General features: G+C 41.0%; 1 protein-coding gene across 1 annotated transcript; it reads right to left on the reverse strand.

The window, feature by feature from the left end:
* Window positions 1-856: 856 nt before the first annotated feature.
* LOC101711983 (putative MAGE domain-containing protein MAGEA13P) lies at window positions 857-5,098 on the reverse strand. The gene is made up of 3 exons (XM_004862350.3): window positions 5,017-5,098; window positions 3,450-3,543; window positions 857-2,400 (listed from the first exon to the last, which is right to left on the reverse strand). The coding sequence occupies exon 3, from the start codon at window positions 2,333-2,335 to the stop codon at window positions 1,295-1,297; it is 1,041 nt and encodes a 346-aa protein (XP_004862407.2). The 5' UTR covers window positions 2,336-2,400; window positions 3,450-3,543; window positions 5,017-5,098; the 3' UTR covers window positions 857-1,294.
* Between the last annotated feature and the right edge of the window lie 12,550 nt (window positions 5,099-17,648).

Raw genomic sequence — 17,648 nt, forward strand, 5'->3', positions numbered from 1 at the left:
CAAATGGGTCAGAAATGTATTTTGTAACTAAAACTCAGTAAAGTTCCCCTGGTTATAGACATATTATTTAACTTCTACGTGAGAGAATTTTCCCCAACAATACATAGCTCAAAGTTTCTAGAATCTAATTAAGAATTAATAACTTTGGTCCTTCCTAGCTTCTCTTCCATCCAAACCATTATTTTCATTCATTTCGCTTTCACCGAAATCTAACCCTTGCTTAGGGTTGGCCATACTGTAATCAAGACACCTATTTGTACAAGTCCTTTCAATGGAGTGGGCTCTGGCTCTCCCAGGCCAGGGAAAAGACTGCCAACCAAGAGGCTTCAGGGAGCACCACAGGAAAAGTATCATCATCTATTTCTCAGTCACGCCTTGTGGCTGATATACATATCACAGAGCACTTAGTCTGTGCACTGATTTCAACTATGCTGGATTTAGAGCCCAAGGAGACTCCTTTCTGGCTTAGTCATGATCCAAAACAACTGCTCAGAGCAGTTTTCCACTGGAATCTTTCCTTCCACTGTCAAGACACACTGACAGCCTGGTCTTTGCTACCACCCAGCTTAACATAAAGTTAATTCCCATAGAAGGAACTGGAAGTTCCCAAGCCCTCAGAAAGCTTTGGCTCAGGGCACTTACACTTGACTGCTGGCATCTGGAGTTCCACCTCCTCACTCCGTTTTTACTTCTTGCCCTTTATGTTTCAGAGGACATCTCATCACCTCCCTTTCTTATCTTAGACTCTCCACTGCTAACACAGTGCCTTCTGATGAGCAGATGCACAATTAATGTTTGGGGAATAAATGAGCCAGTAAGTCGAGACTCTTAAAATGTAGTAAGGTTTAATTTCTTAAGCATTCTTGAATAAGCCAAGCAAATGAGGTATATATCTTTAATTTTACAAAATGGCAGACTAAAAGGGATACAGAAATCCTAGGATGTATCAATTTTTACATTTTTCCTGCATTTATCGAACTCATCTATTACTGGGCTCTTTAACATTTCTAAGGAAATTTCTGTTCCAGTGCCATGTTATCTTGCTCTAGATCACAAAATAAGACAAGAGCTTTCTCTATTTACTTTTCAAAGCAGCAACACTCTTATTCTTAAACCTGAAAAACAGCAATAAATGTACAACCAATGTAACAAATGACTCTAAATTCTGAAAATAATAAACCTTGTAAGAGGAATTTTTTAAATACCAAAAAGAAAAAAATAACCTGAAATTTTCTCACTTCTAATAACCTTGACTGCCCTTTTCCAACACACAGTAAGTAATCTGGCTCAGAGTTTACTGAGGGCAGAAGCTGCTGTGCTTGGTGCTGGCCTGTGTACTGACCGTGGCAGTAGTACCATCCGTAGTAGCAGTGACAAGCTGGGCTTTCTCCTCTTCATCTCTCAAAGCTTCCCTATATAAGGACGGGAAGGCAGTGGGGCTACTGCCAATGGCCTTGGAGAAGAACTCCAGGATTTTCATTTTGGTGGTTTCAGCATGGGCTCTTGGACCCCACAGGAACTCATAGCGAGCAGGATCACTGTTGGGTATCTGCTGGTACTCCAGGTACTGTTCCTGCACCAATTCTTTAGTGAGGAGCTTCCTGGGATCCCCATAGATGAAATCCTTCTTGTCAGGATACACCCCGATCTTTTGAAACATCTCCCAGATCTTTTCCTCAGGGGCGCAGTTGCCCTCCATAAAGATCATACCCAGGACAAGTATCAGCAGGCCAGTCTTGGGTATGCCCTGGTCATTACTCAGCCTTCCGTCATAGGTGAGGTCGAGTGCTTTGACCAGCATGTAAGAGTGGCTAATGGGGTCCACTTTCTTCACATCAATGCCAAAGATCACCCTCATCCATTCACAGGCATTCCTGAAGATCTCAGGCAAGTCGTCTTTGTGCTCTTTGATGACACTCTTCAGCATGTCTGCCTCAGTAACAAGCTCTTTAGTTGTATACTTGACACTCAGGAACTTCACTAGCTCAATCACCTTCTTCTCTAGAATATTAGTGAGCAAGAACTCAGGGTATGAATGAGCCTGTGAGGTGCTCTGATCCTTCCCTTTTTGGCTGCTGGAACTTTTATTTGATTTGCTTGATGGAGTAGCTTTGATGGCAGTGGAGGAAGAGCACGGTTTCTGAAGACTCTCAGAAAGCCTTGGTGTTTTGGTAGCAGCAGGAGGCGCGTTGTCTGGGGTGCCTGGCATCAGACTAGAGGAGGACACAGCTGTGGTATCTACCTCCTCAGTTGCAGGAACCTGGCCAGCCACCAGGGCCTGTGCCTCTCTTTCATCCTGAGACTGGTAGTGCTGATGTTTCTGGTTGTGAGGCATCGTAACTTGTGTTGGGGATAGCTAGCAAGAGCGTGGGCAGGAGAAGGGCGATGGAATCAACTGGCCTGGAATAGAGAGAAGAACATGAGAAACTTAACCTTATCAACTGGAGGAGGATGAGAGAAAGCGCTTCAGCGTACAGCCAGCCACCACAGTCTGAGGCTTCAAGGGCTGACAGTGAGGCAGTTGGGGTCAAGAGCTGTGGAGTCCTCTCTGTCCCAGGGTGGTAAGTTCCTTCAGACACATTCAGGGTGTTCATCTCACCATGGCTCGTGGTCTGAGGACACATGACTCATTTCAAGGCCTTCTCCCCCATTCCTGAACCCTCTATAAGAAGAACTGAGGTGCTCCCAGATTACAGACTGCAGGCACACCCTGAGACTGATGGGTGGGACTAAACTCTGTGAGGTCTCTACAGTTAAGAAGTGGATGGGCCCTCTCAAAGGTAGGAGTGTTTGGGACTAGGCTACTTAACTCAGATCTCACAGTCTTGAGGTGGTGTTATCTTGCCTTGGGAAGAGGGAAGTACAGGAAATGCTGCATGCCCCTTATGGGCAGAATGCAATGCACTCCTGAGGTAAGATAGCATCTGCTGAGGACAGTTGTTGATATACATGCATTTGAGTGTAGAGAAAATCTGGTTCCTCATTAACTTAATCCTTATCTACCCATTCTCTATAGTTGCTGTTCTATGAAACTCATGCTACCTCACCCCCTGCGCTTTTCCCTGGCTAATAAAAGTGGGTCAATCATGGAGTTTTATTCAGGTCTGTCTGCAAGAGGCAGGTCTCCTCCTGGTCCCCCTTTTATATCTTGAAAATTGTCTCTGTCTCTTTCTTTTTATTCCTTGTTGCTCCCCCCAAAAGGTAGCTGAGGGTCTGATTAGCCCTCAGTACAGGAGCAAGAAGGTGCTGAGCTCCATCTGTTCTTGTGCAGATGCCCCCTCCATCCTCAAACTGACTGCTGAAAAGATCTGAGAGTCCAGCTTTCTGAGACCACCAGAGAGGAGGACAGACACACTATATCTGACACCTGGCACCAGGGCCACTCAGGACAGGGGCCCCAGCTCTCCAAAGGCATGGGAGTCCCCTCACTTCTTATTCAGGGTCTTTACCTGGACTCCTAGCAGATACTGGATCTCCTCCATGGGATGACCAGATGTGGCTACTTCTGTGAAGTTATCTGCTTTGGCCAAGGCTGTCACCTCCCTGAGACCAATGAGACAAAAGTGAGGACATGCCACATACAGCAGACCTTGCCCAGGATCTTCTATGGCTGACAGTGAGGGCTCAAGTCAGTATGTCCTTAAGTGGTAAATATACTTAGTCTTCCCTCAGGCCCTTGCCTCCAAGCCCAGCAGAGCCTGGTATTCTTCTCCCTGGTGACCTGAATCTGTTCCTCTTAAACACACACAAACACACACACGCGCGTGCGTGCCCTTCATCACTAATCACTACCAGGCCAGCTGGAAATGAAGGGAGACTCTCACAGAGAACTACCTGGGGCTTGCCAGGGCTAACAATAAGGGTGCAGCAAGTTTCTTATGGGGTCTCCCTGCACTGCATTGTCTGGTCTAAGAGTTACCCGCAATCCTCTTGAAGGTACTCATATTTACTCTGGATGGGGCCTGCATTCTTTCCCTTGTGCTACTCTTAGGATGCATTCTTCAGGCCAAGACCTCCATCTTCCAGATGGCAGATGAGAAACAGAGATAAGTGAGGAGGTTTTCAGGAGGTGCTGGTGCTTAACAAAGTCCTATCCTGGATCCCCAAGAGCTGATAACAGGAGCAGGACAGAGCTGGAGCTGCTTTGCTTCCTATTGGAGGTCCTCTCCCAGAGTCCTCACCTTGATTCCTGGCAGAGATAAGGCTCTCCCTTCTGTTGGCCTGTGACTGTACCCCTTGGAAAGAGGCCCTAAATTCACTAAGACCATCAAGAAAAGAAGTGAGGTGGAGCCTCAGACCAACAGGTATACCAGGGCCTTGGTTTGAATAAAGTCTACCAGGGCTCACTGCCAGGGCAAGACTTGTCTGAGCTCTGACTGGGGGTATGCAACCTTTCCTTTTTCGCTGGCTTGAGAGTGCTTCCCTTAGCCCAAGGTCTCTATCTCCCAGAGACTTCAGACAAAGTAGTGAGTGGGACTGAGGAGGTACCATTGCCTTACAACTGTGTCTGGGACTCTCAGCAAAAAGAGCAATTTTCTATGGTTCTCTGAGCCCAACCTAAGAGTCTTTATGCCTGGCAGGGCTTGGGACTCCTCCCCTAATTGGCACAGGCCTGGCCTTTCTGAAAGCATACCCTAGGGTCCCCAGAGTTGACAGCAGGAATAAGGGTGAATTTCTATGGAGGTTCTTTTGGGTTTTCTGGTGGGGTACCCTCAGTCCTCCGCAAGTTCTTCGTATTTTCTGCTGACAGGACTTGAACTGTACTCTTTCTGCGGAACTGAGAATGCAGCTCTCAAGCCAACATTCCCACCTTTCTGAGACACCAACAGGGAAGTACGGAGGACTAGGGAGCCTGTCTCTGCTTGACTGCCCTGAAAGGAAAGTGGCAGGGGTGGAGGGGTGCGGGGGTGAGGTTGAAGAGGGGGTGGGTGCGGGGGAGGGCTGACAATAGGAGTGGGTTTCAATGACCTACGTTCTGTCTGCTAGAGGTCCCGTTGGCGTTCTCACCTCACCTACCTGTCTCCCTCTGCCTGGGACTTCCACTTCTGAGGACCCCAGTGGAGCCCCTTCAGAAAAAGCAGCGCCTCCCATTCCAAAATGGAAGTCAGGACCTCCCACATCCGGGGAACCTTGGATCCTCCCTGACAACCTTCATTTTAATGTCTGATATTGCCGGGACACTGGCCTCTGCTGAGTGGAGTCCAGCTTCCTCAGAAAAGCCTCTCTACCATCACACTCTAAAAGTAGATGTCAGGAAACACATCCCCCTACTCCTGTTGGCGTTCCCAAGTTGTCAGAATGAGTAAGGTGGGACTTATCCCCGACCCCAACCCCGCCACTCTTCCAAGCCCTACTCGATGTGGTTAAAAGTACCCCCCACATTCCTTAAAACTGTTGGGCCTGGTACTCCTCTCTCTGGTAACTATAGTCTACATCCCTCACCTCCCTCAGACTCCGTGGTCAGAAGTCCGGAAATCGCAAAAGCAGTGTCCCTGCCCGGAGCCTCCCAGTGTCAACGGACAAGGTGGGGTAGGACTAGTGCCCCCTATATCTTCATCTTAATGTTTGACACTGCCTGGCACACGACCTCTGTAGACCCAAGTGGAGTCCCTTCAGAAAAAAAAAAAAATCACTCTGATTCCAAGATCAATGTTTGCGTACATCACATCCGGGAACCCTGTCTCGAGTGACTCAGGGATAAAAACAGGGGAAGAGTGGTCAAGAAGAGAGCCTCTTAGTCCACCTTGAATCCTAACAGTGCCACGAACTCCTCCGATTTGCTAGCTAAGTCCAACCCTTTCATTGGAAGTGCCACCTTCTTCCTGCGGAAGTTAGTATACACTACACCCGGAGACTCTGCCTGGGGTTTCTCAGGCCTGACAGCAGGGGAAGTACTCCACAGGTTCTGTTCAACTAGGGGTAGGAAAATGTCTCAGTCATAGCTCACTTTCTCACCTTGATTTCCTGCACTACCTGGATCCCCTCCCTCAGTGGATCTGAGACCACACCGCTAAGATCAATCCCCTCACTGCAGTAAGACCACCTCACCTGCACTAAGACTATCAATATGGGAGTGAGGTGCCGCCTCAACCTGAGAGGCCTGTATGAGTGTTGACCAGACCTGACAGGAATGGCTGGGTAGATTTCTGTGGGATTTCCTCTGTATTCTAGGTTCTCAAAATATTCGTATTTTCTCCTGACTGGGCTTGCAGTCCTTCCTTGACAAGCATCCCTTTTTTCCTGATGCACCCTCCACGGGACAATGGAGGATGATGGTGGCACTTGTTCCAGACAACCTGCCCCAACTGCCTTAGCTAACAATAGAATTGACTGCCTGCCTGCCTCCTCCCTCCCTCCCTTCCTTCTTACAAGGACTGCCCCAGGGCTTTCCACTGAGCTACACTCCCAGATCTATTTATTTTTTACTTTAAGACAAGGCCTCAGTAATTTGCTAAATTGCCCAGGCTGAACTGTCTTGTGATCATACTGCCTCAGCCTCTCAACTGTTGGCGCTAGGACACTATGCTGCCTGCTAGGATTGCGTTTCTGTGGGGGCTTCCTCTGGTAATAAAGGGCTAAAAATGGTTCTTTTTGCTGACCTAAGTCCCACATCCTAAGGCGAAGGCTTTCACTTGCTTGAACCCTACCCCCATTTCTGGTAGAAATCAGATTTATGTGACCTCTGATTTATTTCTTAGGTATCTAGTATTTTTGCTATCAAATGTTTTTATTTTTATATTTTAGTTTCAATTTATAGTGTGTAGAAATTAAATTGATTATAGTATATTAATATTACTTGTAGTAATGTGACTGAACTGTCTTTACCTAGAAATTGTAAGTTCTCTAAGTTTTCTATGTAGATAAACTTTTCTGAGATTAATATCTGTCCTGTCTGATTTTTTTTACAAATCTAACACAATTTGTTTCTTTTTCTTATCTTACAGGTCTAATTATCTAGAAATTCTAGTAGAGTACAGTTTCTTATAGATTTACAAATAGAAACATATTAAAGGTTTTGAGAAGCCCTGAATAAATCTGCTATCAATTAAATAGCATTACTGTTTCAAGTACCAGTCTAAGAGCTTTATATGTGTTAGTTCATTAAATTCACCTAAAATGTTGTGAGGTGGGAATTAGTATTACCTTTACTCTATAGTGGGGGAAACTAAGGCACAGAGGAAGCAAGTATGTTGCTCATTCCATGCCACTTGGCTAGAGTCCATATAGTGTCTTTCTAAAGTCTCTACTTTTCACTACTGTGTCAAATCAAATTAAATGTTTATCCTAATGTGTTTACTTGCCAGCTAGAACTGTAATGTCACCTACATGTAATAAAATAGCAAGATAGATTATATTTGAGATTGTTAGGGAGATGCAATCCATTTAAAGTACCTACATGGAAAAATAAAAATAAGTCACCACTAGCTAGTTAATGTCTCCATCTTCGTTTGCCTAAAGAATCCCATATACACAGTGTGGGGTGGGCTCTCTAATAAGGTAAATAATTAAAACCAAATGGCCACCTAAAGTAGAGCAATAATTGAAGAAGAACAGTAGACCCCCTTTCCTGTATGTAGTAGTGAATAGTGTGTTTTTCCCTAAGGAGTTTATAATTAGCACTTTTACATACAAAGTCTTTTTAGTTTAAGACCTACACTGGTGTCTCCTAAAATGGCATAAGATCAATAGCAGATAATGTTGTCCATCTAAAATTTTTCTTACATAATTTTTCTAAGAGAGAAGGGAGTATTTTCTATCCAGAGCCAATCGTTAGCGAAATGTCAGTGCCTCTACTATGGAATAAGTCCACTTTGATATGCACTTCTGTAATGGAATGACAGGTTGGCAACTAACAATGTGAACTGGCTCATAGGACCACTGAGCCGTATGATCTATATATTTATGACTGCTGAGTGAAGTCATTTTCCCCCGTAAAAAAAAATAAGATCTTTACATGTGTGACATTTGCTGTCATGGTGGAATGTAGCATTTTATAGACCAACCTGATGCTAGAGTTGTGAGAATGGCATGAGTGGTTTATAAACAAAGTGATACTATAATCAAATTAATTTAGGGAACTTTCTCCCTCTTGTTGATTCACTGTAAACATAAACATAGCAAGATATCTGAAGAATTAGCAATTAACAGACCTGATAAATTTGTCTATTTAGCCTTCTCAGAACCCTCTGTTGTGGCCCACTAGTGTAACATCTTCTGGCCAGTTATGCATATGCCAATGTTATATTAAACACAATCTGGGAAAAATTGGTGTATTGGAAAAAGCGTTTAAAGCTAGAAAACTCTTGGCTAGTATTCCACATTTTCTTTTTTATCAGCTTTGTGATTTTGAGTCTTTTATCTAGTATCTCTAAGCCTCATGGTGACTTGCAGTGATGTTTTGAACATTAAATGAAGCAATATATACAAAATATCTAATACAGATGCTCAATGTAGCCATTACCTATCAATACCTTTCTCATTATCACGCGTTCCGTCTACAACCACACATTTGAGCTCCTGGTCGTCCTCAATGACAACTGGTCATGTAATAACCTTCCTTCACCTCTCTACTCTAACCCATAGCTCTGTCATTCCTCTTCCCTGCAAAAGACTGTTCTTGGATAGGTCTACTTACAGTTGTCCTATTATCAGCCCTTTCGGATAATCCTTTCTCCTTTTTCATCAATACTGCAAAACAACAAATATTAAGTCAAATAAAAATGAAGGAAAATGACTGTGTTCTTTGTAATTTATTCACTTATGTCTTATTCTAAAAGAAAAGGGGAGAAAAAACTGTTGACCAGCAGTAAAGATTCTGTGCAGAAAGTGATATATTAAATAGGTAATAAGTATGTGACAGGAAAGGAAAACCTAAATCTTCTGAAAAATCGAGGAAGGCTTTGTGGAAGTGGTGACTCTTACATAGAGAATTAAAGGATGAATGGGAATTTTCTAGGCAAAGATCATTAAGTACAGTTTATTTTTAATTCACTGGTATGGTCATTCTCATCTCCTAGTGCTCTACATTAAAGCAACCTTCACTACTGACTTCTTTCATGGTCAATTCCACTGTACCTTTGGGAATCCTTATTTCACGGTAAACAAGTTCCCCTATATTCAGAACTTTAACAAAGAATATTCTACTTTCAAGATATACAAAAATGTGAGAAACTGATGAAAAGCTTTTTCTGTTACTTTTCATTGGATGTAAAGTCATGCACATTCAACAGAATACTGTATACTTCTACTTGGGTGTTCTAAAGAAATCCAAAGTTAGATGTATCAAAAATTGAGCTCTATCTTTCTCAAGAACATCTCCATAATCTATCCTGGTTAAGGTATCCCTTACACAATAACTGAATATACATCTGGAAGTGATATACACAATACAACCCAAGAGAAATGAAGAAGAGGGAATACCTTAACTCTGCCTCAGGTAGCTTGAAGGTGAGCATTAGAGAAAGCACAGAGGAAATGACACTAAAAAGAAAAATTAAAACGAGAAACCAAAAATATAAATAAAGAGTAAAATAAAAGATAGATAATAGGAAATAGGGAGATAGATCGTTTGTAACAGGGAAGGGGGCCAAAAGATGCAGGGAGGAGGGAGACAGGGGAGGGGAAGGGGATGGAAAAAAACCCAACAACTAAGATGTATTATGTAATGCACCAACTCCTCATGATGAATATAATAATTATGCAGTGCAAACATGTACCAATAAAAACAAAAAAACTTAAAAATCAGTATGTCTAAAAGATATCTGCACTGCCACAAGAATTTTAGCATTATTTGGGCTAACCTAGATTATAGAATCAAACTAAGTGTTCATCAATGGATGAGTGGATAAAGAAAGTGTCACATATACATACAATGGAATACTATTAGACCTTAAAGGAAATCCTGTCATTTCCAACAACATGGATGAACATGGAAGATATTAGTGTAAATGAAATAAGCTAGGCATAGAAAAACAAATATCAAATATTCTTACTTATGTGTGCGATCTAAAACAATCAAAATTGTGGAATCAGAGAGTATAAAATAGTAGTTACCGGTGCCAGGGGATGGGGTAATGGGGAAATGTTTGGCAAAGTGTAGAAAATTGCAGTTAGAAAGAAGGAGTAAATAAATATTTAAGGTGATAAGTATGTTTATTTTCTCAAATCAATCATTTCACACTGTGTATCTGTAACATCACTATGTACTCTATAAATGCAATTATGACTTTTAAATAAAGTAAAAAATATTTAAAAGGTAAAAAATAGCTTAGTGTTTAAAAAAGAAAGAGAAGGGTATTGAAGAGAGAGATAATACTATTTCTAAATGCATGTGTTTAAGAAACTATGGCATGTTGAAAACTCACAGGTAATGGAGCATAATCAGACAAAGTGGTCGAAGAGAACCAGATTCAGGAAGATTCAACATGTTATTTTATTATTTTATTAACATTAAAGTGTTAAATAGTAAGTGGCACCAGTTTTCATATTTCTCTTTGTACCTTATCATATGAAAGGCAAAATAGTAATCACACCACCTTTGAATAAAATACTCAATACCCCAAACAGAAATGAAAAATAGTGTTCCTAGAGGTGCTGACCTCTCATTATTGAATTTTTTTTTTGCAAAAGATACTTGAGAGATGCATGTCCCAGCTACAATTGGCACAATTAAACCCAAGATTAGTGAGAAAACAGTTGACCTAAATTCAGTAGCAAAGTATAAGACTATTTTGGATTAGAAAGTTTATCTAGTAGCTACATTTTAAGTGGTTCACTCTGCTTCAAGAAGTGGTCAGAATTTCAAATTTGTATATAATAAATTATTGTCATAAATCCTTTCCTTTATCCAGAAAAAGGGATATGACTTTGACACTGGAAAATCTATTTCTTCCTACCTTCACTTAAAAATGGCTGAAGAATCATTTAAAGAATATTGGCTTGCTTAGGTGCCAAATTAGTAGCTAACCTGCCTCTGAATATAGAGAATAATGAGAGGTGAGGCAACTGCAATCATCAGGGGACAAATAACCAGCAGGACTTATAAACGATGTAAAATATAAAATTTGTCTCATATCATTGGCATCCATGGAAAAGGAATTTGCTGTGAGATTGTTGTAATCTCATTTACATTTCAGTCAAATTAGTCTGCTAGCCATGTAGAAGATAATCTAAAGAGGAGGAGGAGAGAGTACAATTAAAGAGAAGAAATCCCTTTAGGAGGCTACTGACACAGTCTAGGTATAAAATTTCGAACTGTTGAAGTAGTTATGGCTTGCAGGTATGAGGAAGGCAGCAGGGATTCAGAATGTTTTAAAGAGGCAGATAACAGAAACATTGGCAATTGATTGGGGTGGGGGATGAAGTAGAGTTAGGAGTCCATAATGACTTATCTATCCATTGATTTAAAAATACATTGATCCTTTTTCTGCACCAGAAATTGCTGAACTCTAGAAAGCTAAAGATAAGTAAAACAATCTTTGTCTTCAAGTAAAATAATTAGAAAGGCATACAAATATTCATAAGACAGAATGATGGAACTAAAGTAAAATCAAGTACAACTTTCAGAGGGGAATAAAAAGAAGAAGTTATTTACCCCAACTGAGATATTTGAAGAAGGCTTCAAAAAACATATGAAAATATTTTGGGTGGTAATGGATCATTCTGGTAGAACCATTACTGAAAGAGCAAGTTGTGTATACAAACACCTATACATTTAAAACAACATAAAATCTATTTGAATAATGAAACTTCAAGTTGTTCAACCTGACTGTGTATAAATGAGGAGGTATTTATATGTGGAGTTCAGGAAATCAACTTGAAGCTAACTTTACTCCAATAGTATGGAGCCTGATCCCAGCGCAGAGGAAAGGGCTTTTGGGCCACCTTCTGTCCTGCTGCTCCTGGCCCAGAGGAAGGGGCTTCCGGGCCACCATCCCTCCCACTGCTCCCGGGCCAGAGGTAAAGGCTTCTGAGCAGCCATCCCACTGCTCCTGGACCAGAGGAAGGGGCTTCCCAGCCACCATCCCTCCCGCTGCTCCCAGCTCACAGGAAAGGGCTTTTGGGCCACCATCGCTACCATTGCTCCCTGCCCCTGTCCCACCTCTCCCAGCTCAGAGAAGGAAATCCATGCAGGGGCCAACAGATCCCCCCAGTAGAAATGAGAAAACATGAAAATAAGTCTCAAAACAAGACTTCCAGATCACCTACAGCAACCCCAAAGGGAAATGAGATGGAACACTCTGATACTCAACCACCTGGACCCACTGAACTGGCAACAAAAGGGGATCTGGAAAAAATGAAATCAGAAATAAGTTCTCAGATAACAGGAGAAATTGTGCCCCTAGTGCAAGACATGATTAATAAATCTAGAGAGGAGCTGAGGAACATGATGGAATCCCAACAAAGGAAACAAATGGAATCCATAAAACAGATGTAAATAGATTTCCAAGACATGAAAAACTCCATTGAAAGTTTACACAGAAGAATGAGCCAATGTGAGGACAGAATTTCAGATATAGAAGATAAGATTGCAATTAGTGACCAGGAAAAGAAAAATTGCTTCAAAATTATAAGGGAACATGAGAAATCAATCCAGCAGCTGCTAGATGATGCAAAGAAGAATAGCATAAGACTGATTGGGCTCAATGAAGAAACAGGAGAGAGTGCAGATGGCATTAAAAATCTCTTCACAGAAATAATGGCAGAAAACTTCCCAAGCAGGGGAAAAGAACTTGACATACAGATAAGTGAGGCATATTGGACTCCAAATAGCCTTGATCAAAAAAAATCTACACATAGGCATACAACTGTTAAGATTCCAGAAGCTCAACAGAAGAACAAAGTTCTACAAGCAGTCAGAGAAAAGAAACAAATCACATACAAAGGAAAGCCCATCAGAATCACAGCAGACTTCTCAACACAAACCATCAAGGCAAGAAGAGCTTGGAGTGACAGATTCCAAGCCCTAAAAGAAAACAGCCTCCAACCCAGATTGATGTACCCTGCAAAACTATCTTTCAAAATGGATGGAGAAATAAGATACTTTCATGACAAAGAGCACTTTAGGAACTTCGTGAATACCAAACCAGCACTCCAAAGAATTTTACACAATATCCTAGGAACAGACATTGAGGATCACAAGCCCAGGAAGCAAAGCAGAATGAACCCATCTGGCATGACAAGAAATTAAATGGAAAGGGGGAGAACCCAACAAAAAGAAAAAGTCATGGCAATGACAAGTCAATACATTTCAGTTATAACCATCAATGTTAATGGTCTCAATTCACCAATCAAAAGAAATAGACTGGCAGAATGGGTCAAGAAGCAAAATCCAACAATATGCTGCATACAAGAAACACACTTAATTCAAAAGGAAACTCATAGACCGAAAGTGAAAGGGTGGAAAACAATACTGCATGCAACAGGAACCCGAAAAAAAGCAGGAGTAGCTATCCTCTTGGCAGATCAAGTAGATTTCAAACCAACACTGATTAAGAGAGATGAAGAAGGACACTACATCCTTGTACAGGGAAGAATCCAAGAGGAAGAGATGACAATCATAAATATCTATGCACCAAACATTAGTGCACCCAACTATATAAAACAAATACTAATGGACATGAAAAGCCATATATGCACTAATACAATTGTAGTGGGGGACCTCAGCACCCCACTGTCACAAATAGATAGATCAACTAGACAAAAAATAAGTAATGAAACACTAGAACTCAACTGAACTCTTGAACAAATGAACTTAACAGATGTTTACAGAGTCTTCCACCCCAACAGAATACACATTCTTCTCAGCTGCACATGGGTCATTCTCCAAAATAGACCACATACTCACACATAGAACATGTTTAAGTAAGTGCAAACGAACTGAAATTATCCCCTGTATATTATCAGACCATAGTGCGGTGAAATTGGAGATCCATAGCAAAAGAAACTGGAAAATTTTCATTAACACATGGAAATTGAACAACACACTTCTGAATAACCAATGGGTCACAGAGGAAATTAAAGAAGAAATCAGACAGTTCCTTCAATTCAATGACAATGACAATACAACAGATCGGAATCTATGGGACACAATGAAAGCAGTCTTATGAGGGAAATTCATAGCAGTGAATGCACATATTAGGAAAATAGAACAAGCCCAATTAAACAACCTGATGCTGAACCTCAAGCTTCTAGAAAAAGAAGAGCAGGACAACCCCAGAGCTCATACAAGGGAGGAAATTATAAAGATCAGAGGAGAAATCAATGCAATGGAGACTAAGAGAACTATTCAAAAAATCAATGAAGCCAAGAGTTCATTCTTCAAAAGAATCAACAAAATTGAAAAACCCTTAGCCAACCTTGTCAGAAAAAGGAAAGAAAAGGCCCAGATCCATGCAATTAAGAATGAAAAGGATGAAATTACAACAGACTCAGCAGAAATCCAGAAGATCATCAATACCTACTTCCAGAGCCTATACACCAATAAGATGGACAACACAGAAGAAATGGACAAATTACTAGATACACATGAATTACCAAAGTTGAACGAAGAAGACCTAAAAATTCTGAACAACCCAATATCAAGAAATGAAATTGAAAATGTAATTAAAACCTTATCAACTAAGAAAAGCCCGAGCCCTGATGACTTCACTGCTGAATTCTACAAGACATTTAGAGAGGAACTGCTGCCACTACTGTTTAAACTCTTCAGTGAAATTGAAAGGGAAGCAATACTCCCAAGTTCATTCCTGGAAGCAAGCATCACCTTGATCCCCAAAGCAGAGAAAGACCCAACTGAAAAGGAGAACTATAGGCCAATCTCACTCATGAATATAGATGCAAAAATCCTTAATAAGATACTGGCAAACAGAATGCAGAAGATCATCAAGAAGATCATACACCCTGATCAAGTGGGATTCATCCCAGGGATGCAGGGATGGTTCAATATATGAAAATCAATCAATGTAATACACTATATCAATAGAGCCAAGGACAAAAATCATATGATTATCTCCATAGATGCAGAAAAAGTATTTGACAAAATCCAACATGCATTTATGATAAAAACCCTACAAAAAATTGGAATAGATGGCCTCTACCTCAAACTGATAGAAGCCATCTATGAAAAACCAACAGCCAATATCATACTAAATGGTCAAAAACTGAAATCCTTCACACTAAAATCAGGAACAAGACAAGGATGTCCACTATCACCACTCTTGTTCAATATAGTTCTGGAAACATTAGCCATGGCAATTAGATAAGAGAAAGAAATAAAAGGAATAAGGACAGGAAATGAAGAAGTCAAATTGTCATTATTTGCAGATGACATGATACTCTACATAGAAAACCCCAAGAACTCCACCAAAAGTCTTCTAGACTTAATAACCAAATTCAGTCAAGTAGCTGGTTACAAGGTCAATACACAAAAATCAATAGCTTTCCTCTACACCAATGACAGACTCACTAAGAGAGAAATAGGGCAAATAATTTTTTTCACAATAGCATCCAAAAAACTGAAATACCTAGGAATCATCCTAAAGAAAGAAATCAAAGCCCTCTTCTCTGAAAACTATGGCACTCTGAAAAGAGAGATTGAAGATGATATCAGAAAGTGGACAGACATCCCCTGCTCCTGGGTAGGAAGGATTAATATAGTGAAAATGGCCATACTTCCAAAACTGCTATATAAATTCAATGCAATTCCAATTGAGATCCCAGCAGCATACTTCATGGACCTTGAGAAAACAATCCAAAAATTCATTTGGAGCAAGAAGAGACCCAGAATAGCAAAAGCAATTCTAGGTAACAGAGACACGGCGGGCGGTATCACAATCCCCAACCTGCAACTATACTACAAAGCTACTGTGATAAAAACAGCATGGTACTGGCAAAGAAACAGACCTGAAGACCAGTGGAACAGATTAGAAGATGCAGAAACAATGCCAGGCACACTCAGCCATCTCATCCTCAATAAAGTTGCCAAACACCCTCACTGGAGGAAAGATAGCCTATTTAATAAATGGTGCTGGAAAACTTGGGCTTCAACTTGTCAAAGATTAAAACTAGACCTATATCTCTCACCATGCACTAAACTAAAATCAAAATGGATTAAAGATCTAAATATTAAAATAGAAACTCTGAACCAGTTGGAACAGAGGTTAGGTAGAGCCCTTGAAGACATCGGTGTAGGAAAAGATTTTATGAACAAAACTTCAGTTGCCCGTGAACTAGCACAAACAATCAACAAGTGGGATCTCTTCTTATTAAAAAGCTTCTGCACAGCAAGAGAAACCACCAGAAGTGTGAAGAGACAACCCACAATGTGGCAAAAAATCTTCACCTGCTCTTCCTCAGACAAAGGTCTACTATCTTGAATCTATAAAGAACTTAAAAAGATCAGACCTCCCAAATTTAAAGACCCAATCCGAAAATGGGCATCTGAAATGAACAGACATTTCTCAGACAAAGAAGTAGAAATAGCAAATAGATACATGAAAAAATGTTCAACATCACTGGTCATTCGAGAGATGCAAATGAAAACAACACTGAGATTCCTCTTCACTCCAGAAAGAATGGCTGCTATCATGAAATCAACCAATAACAAATGCTGGTGGGGCTGTGGGGAAAGAGGAACCCTGTTCCACTGCTGGTGGGAGTGTAGACTGGTGCAAGCACTGTGGAAATCAGTATGGAGATACCTCAAAGAACTAGGACTGGAAGTCCCATTTGACTCTGCTATTTCACTGCTGGGGATCTTCCCCAAAGAATTAAAAGAATCATACCACAGTGATATATGTGCACCCATGTTCATAGCAGCACAGTTTGTAATAGCTAAAACTTGGAAACAGCCCAAATGCCCATCAACTGGAGACTGGATAAAGAAAATGTGGTTTTTTTATAAAATGGAGTACTACTCAGCCATAAAAAATGAGAAATTAGAGACATTTATAGCTAAGTGGATGCACATTGAGGCGATACTCTTAAGTGGAGCCGGAGATTTAGCTCAGTGGTTTTGCCACGTGCTGCACAAGTGCAAGGACCAGAGTTTGATTCCTGGTACCAAAAAAAAAAAAAAAAAAAAGAAAAAGAAAAGAAAAGAAACCAATGAATAGTATGGAAGGAGAAAGAGCTTACTTCTACTCTATTTGAATTTCATAATACTCAAACTCAGCAGATCTAAGTGATCCAACCTGAGAAACAGTTGGGTACAACTTGTACTTATAAGATGCTGTTCGTGATAATATAACAGTATTTTGATGTAAATCCGGAGCCAGTAGCTCAAATACTTGTAGTTTTTGTCTAGATGTTGTCCAAAAGCCTCATGCTGTCATAGGTGGAGCTTTGGGGAAGTGACTGAATTATGACGGTTTGTCCACTGATGAGTTTATAGCTAAATGTGATGTTGGGAGGTGAAGTTTGGTTGAAGGAGGTGGGTCACTGGGGCTTGGCCTGAAAAGGTGTATCTCCCTTCCTTCTCTCTTGATCTCTTGCTCTGTGTCCTACTCCCATGCCATGGGCAACCCTTCTTTGTCATGCCCCTTTACCATGCCATCCTGCCTTGGAGCCAGCTGACTATGCATTGAAACCTTTACAAATTTTGAGCCAAAATAAAGATCTTTTCTTGAAGTTGTGAGTCTCAAGTATTG

This window comes from Heterocephalus glaber, unplaced genomic scaffold, assembly GCF_053883595.1.
Source record: "Heterocephalus glaber isolate CG9 unplaced genomic scaffold, H.glaber_assembly_v1.0 deba00001764, whole genome shotgun sequence".
NCBI classification, from domain to species: domain Eukaryota; kingdom Metazoa; phylum Chordata; class Mammalia; order Rodentia; family Bathyergidae; genus Heterocephalus; species Heterocephalus glaber.

Excerpts from the sequence above, each read along its gene's own strand:
- LOC101711983 (XM_004862350.3), bottom strand. The coding sequence starts at position 2,335 with ATGCCTCACAACCAGAAACATCAGCACTACCAGTCTCAGGATGAAAGA.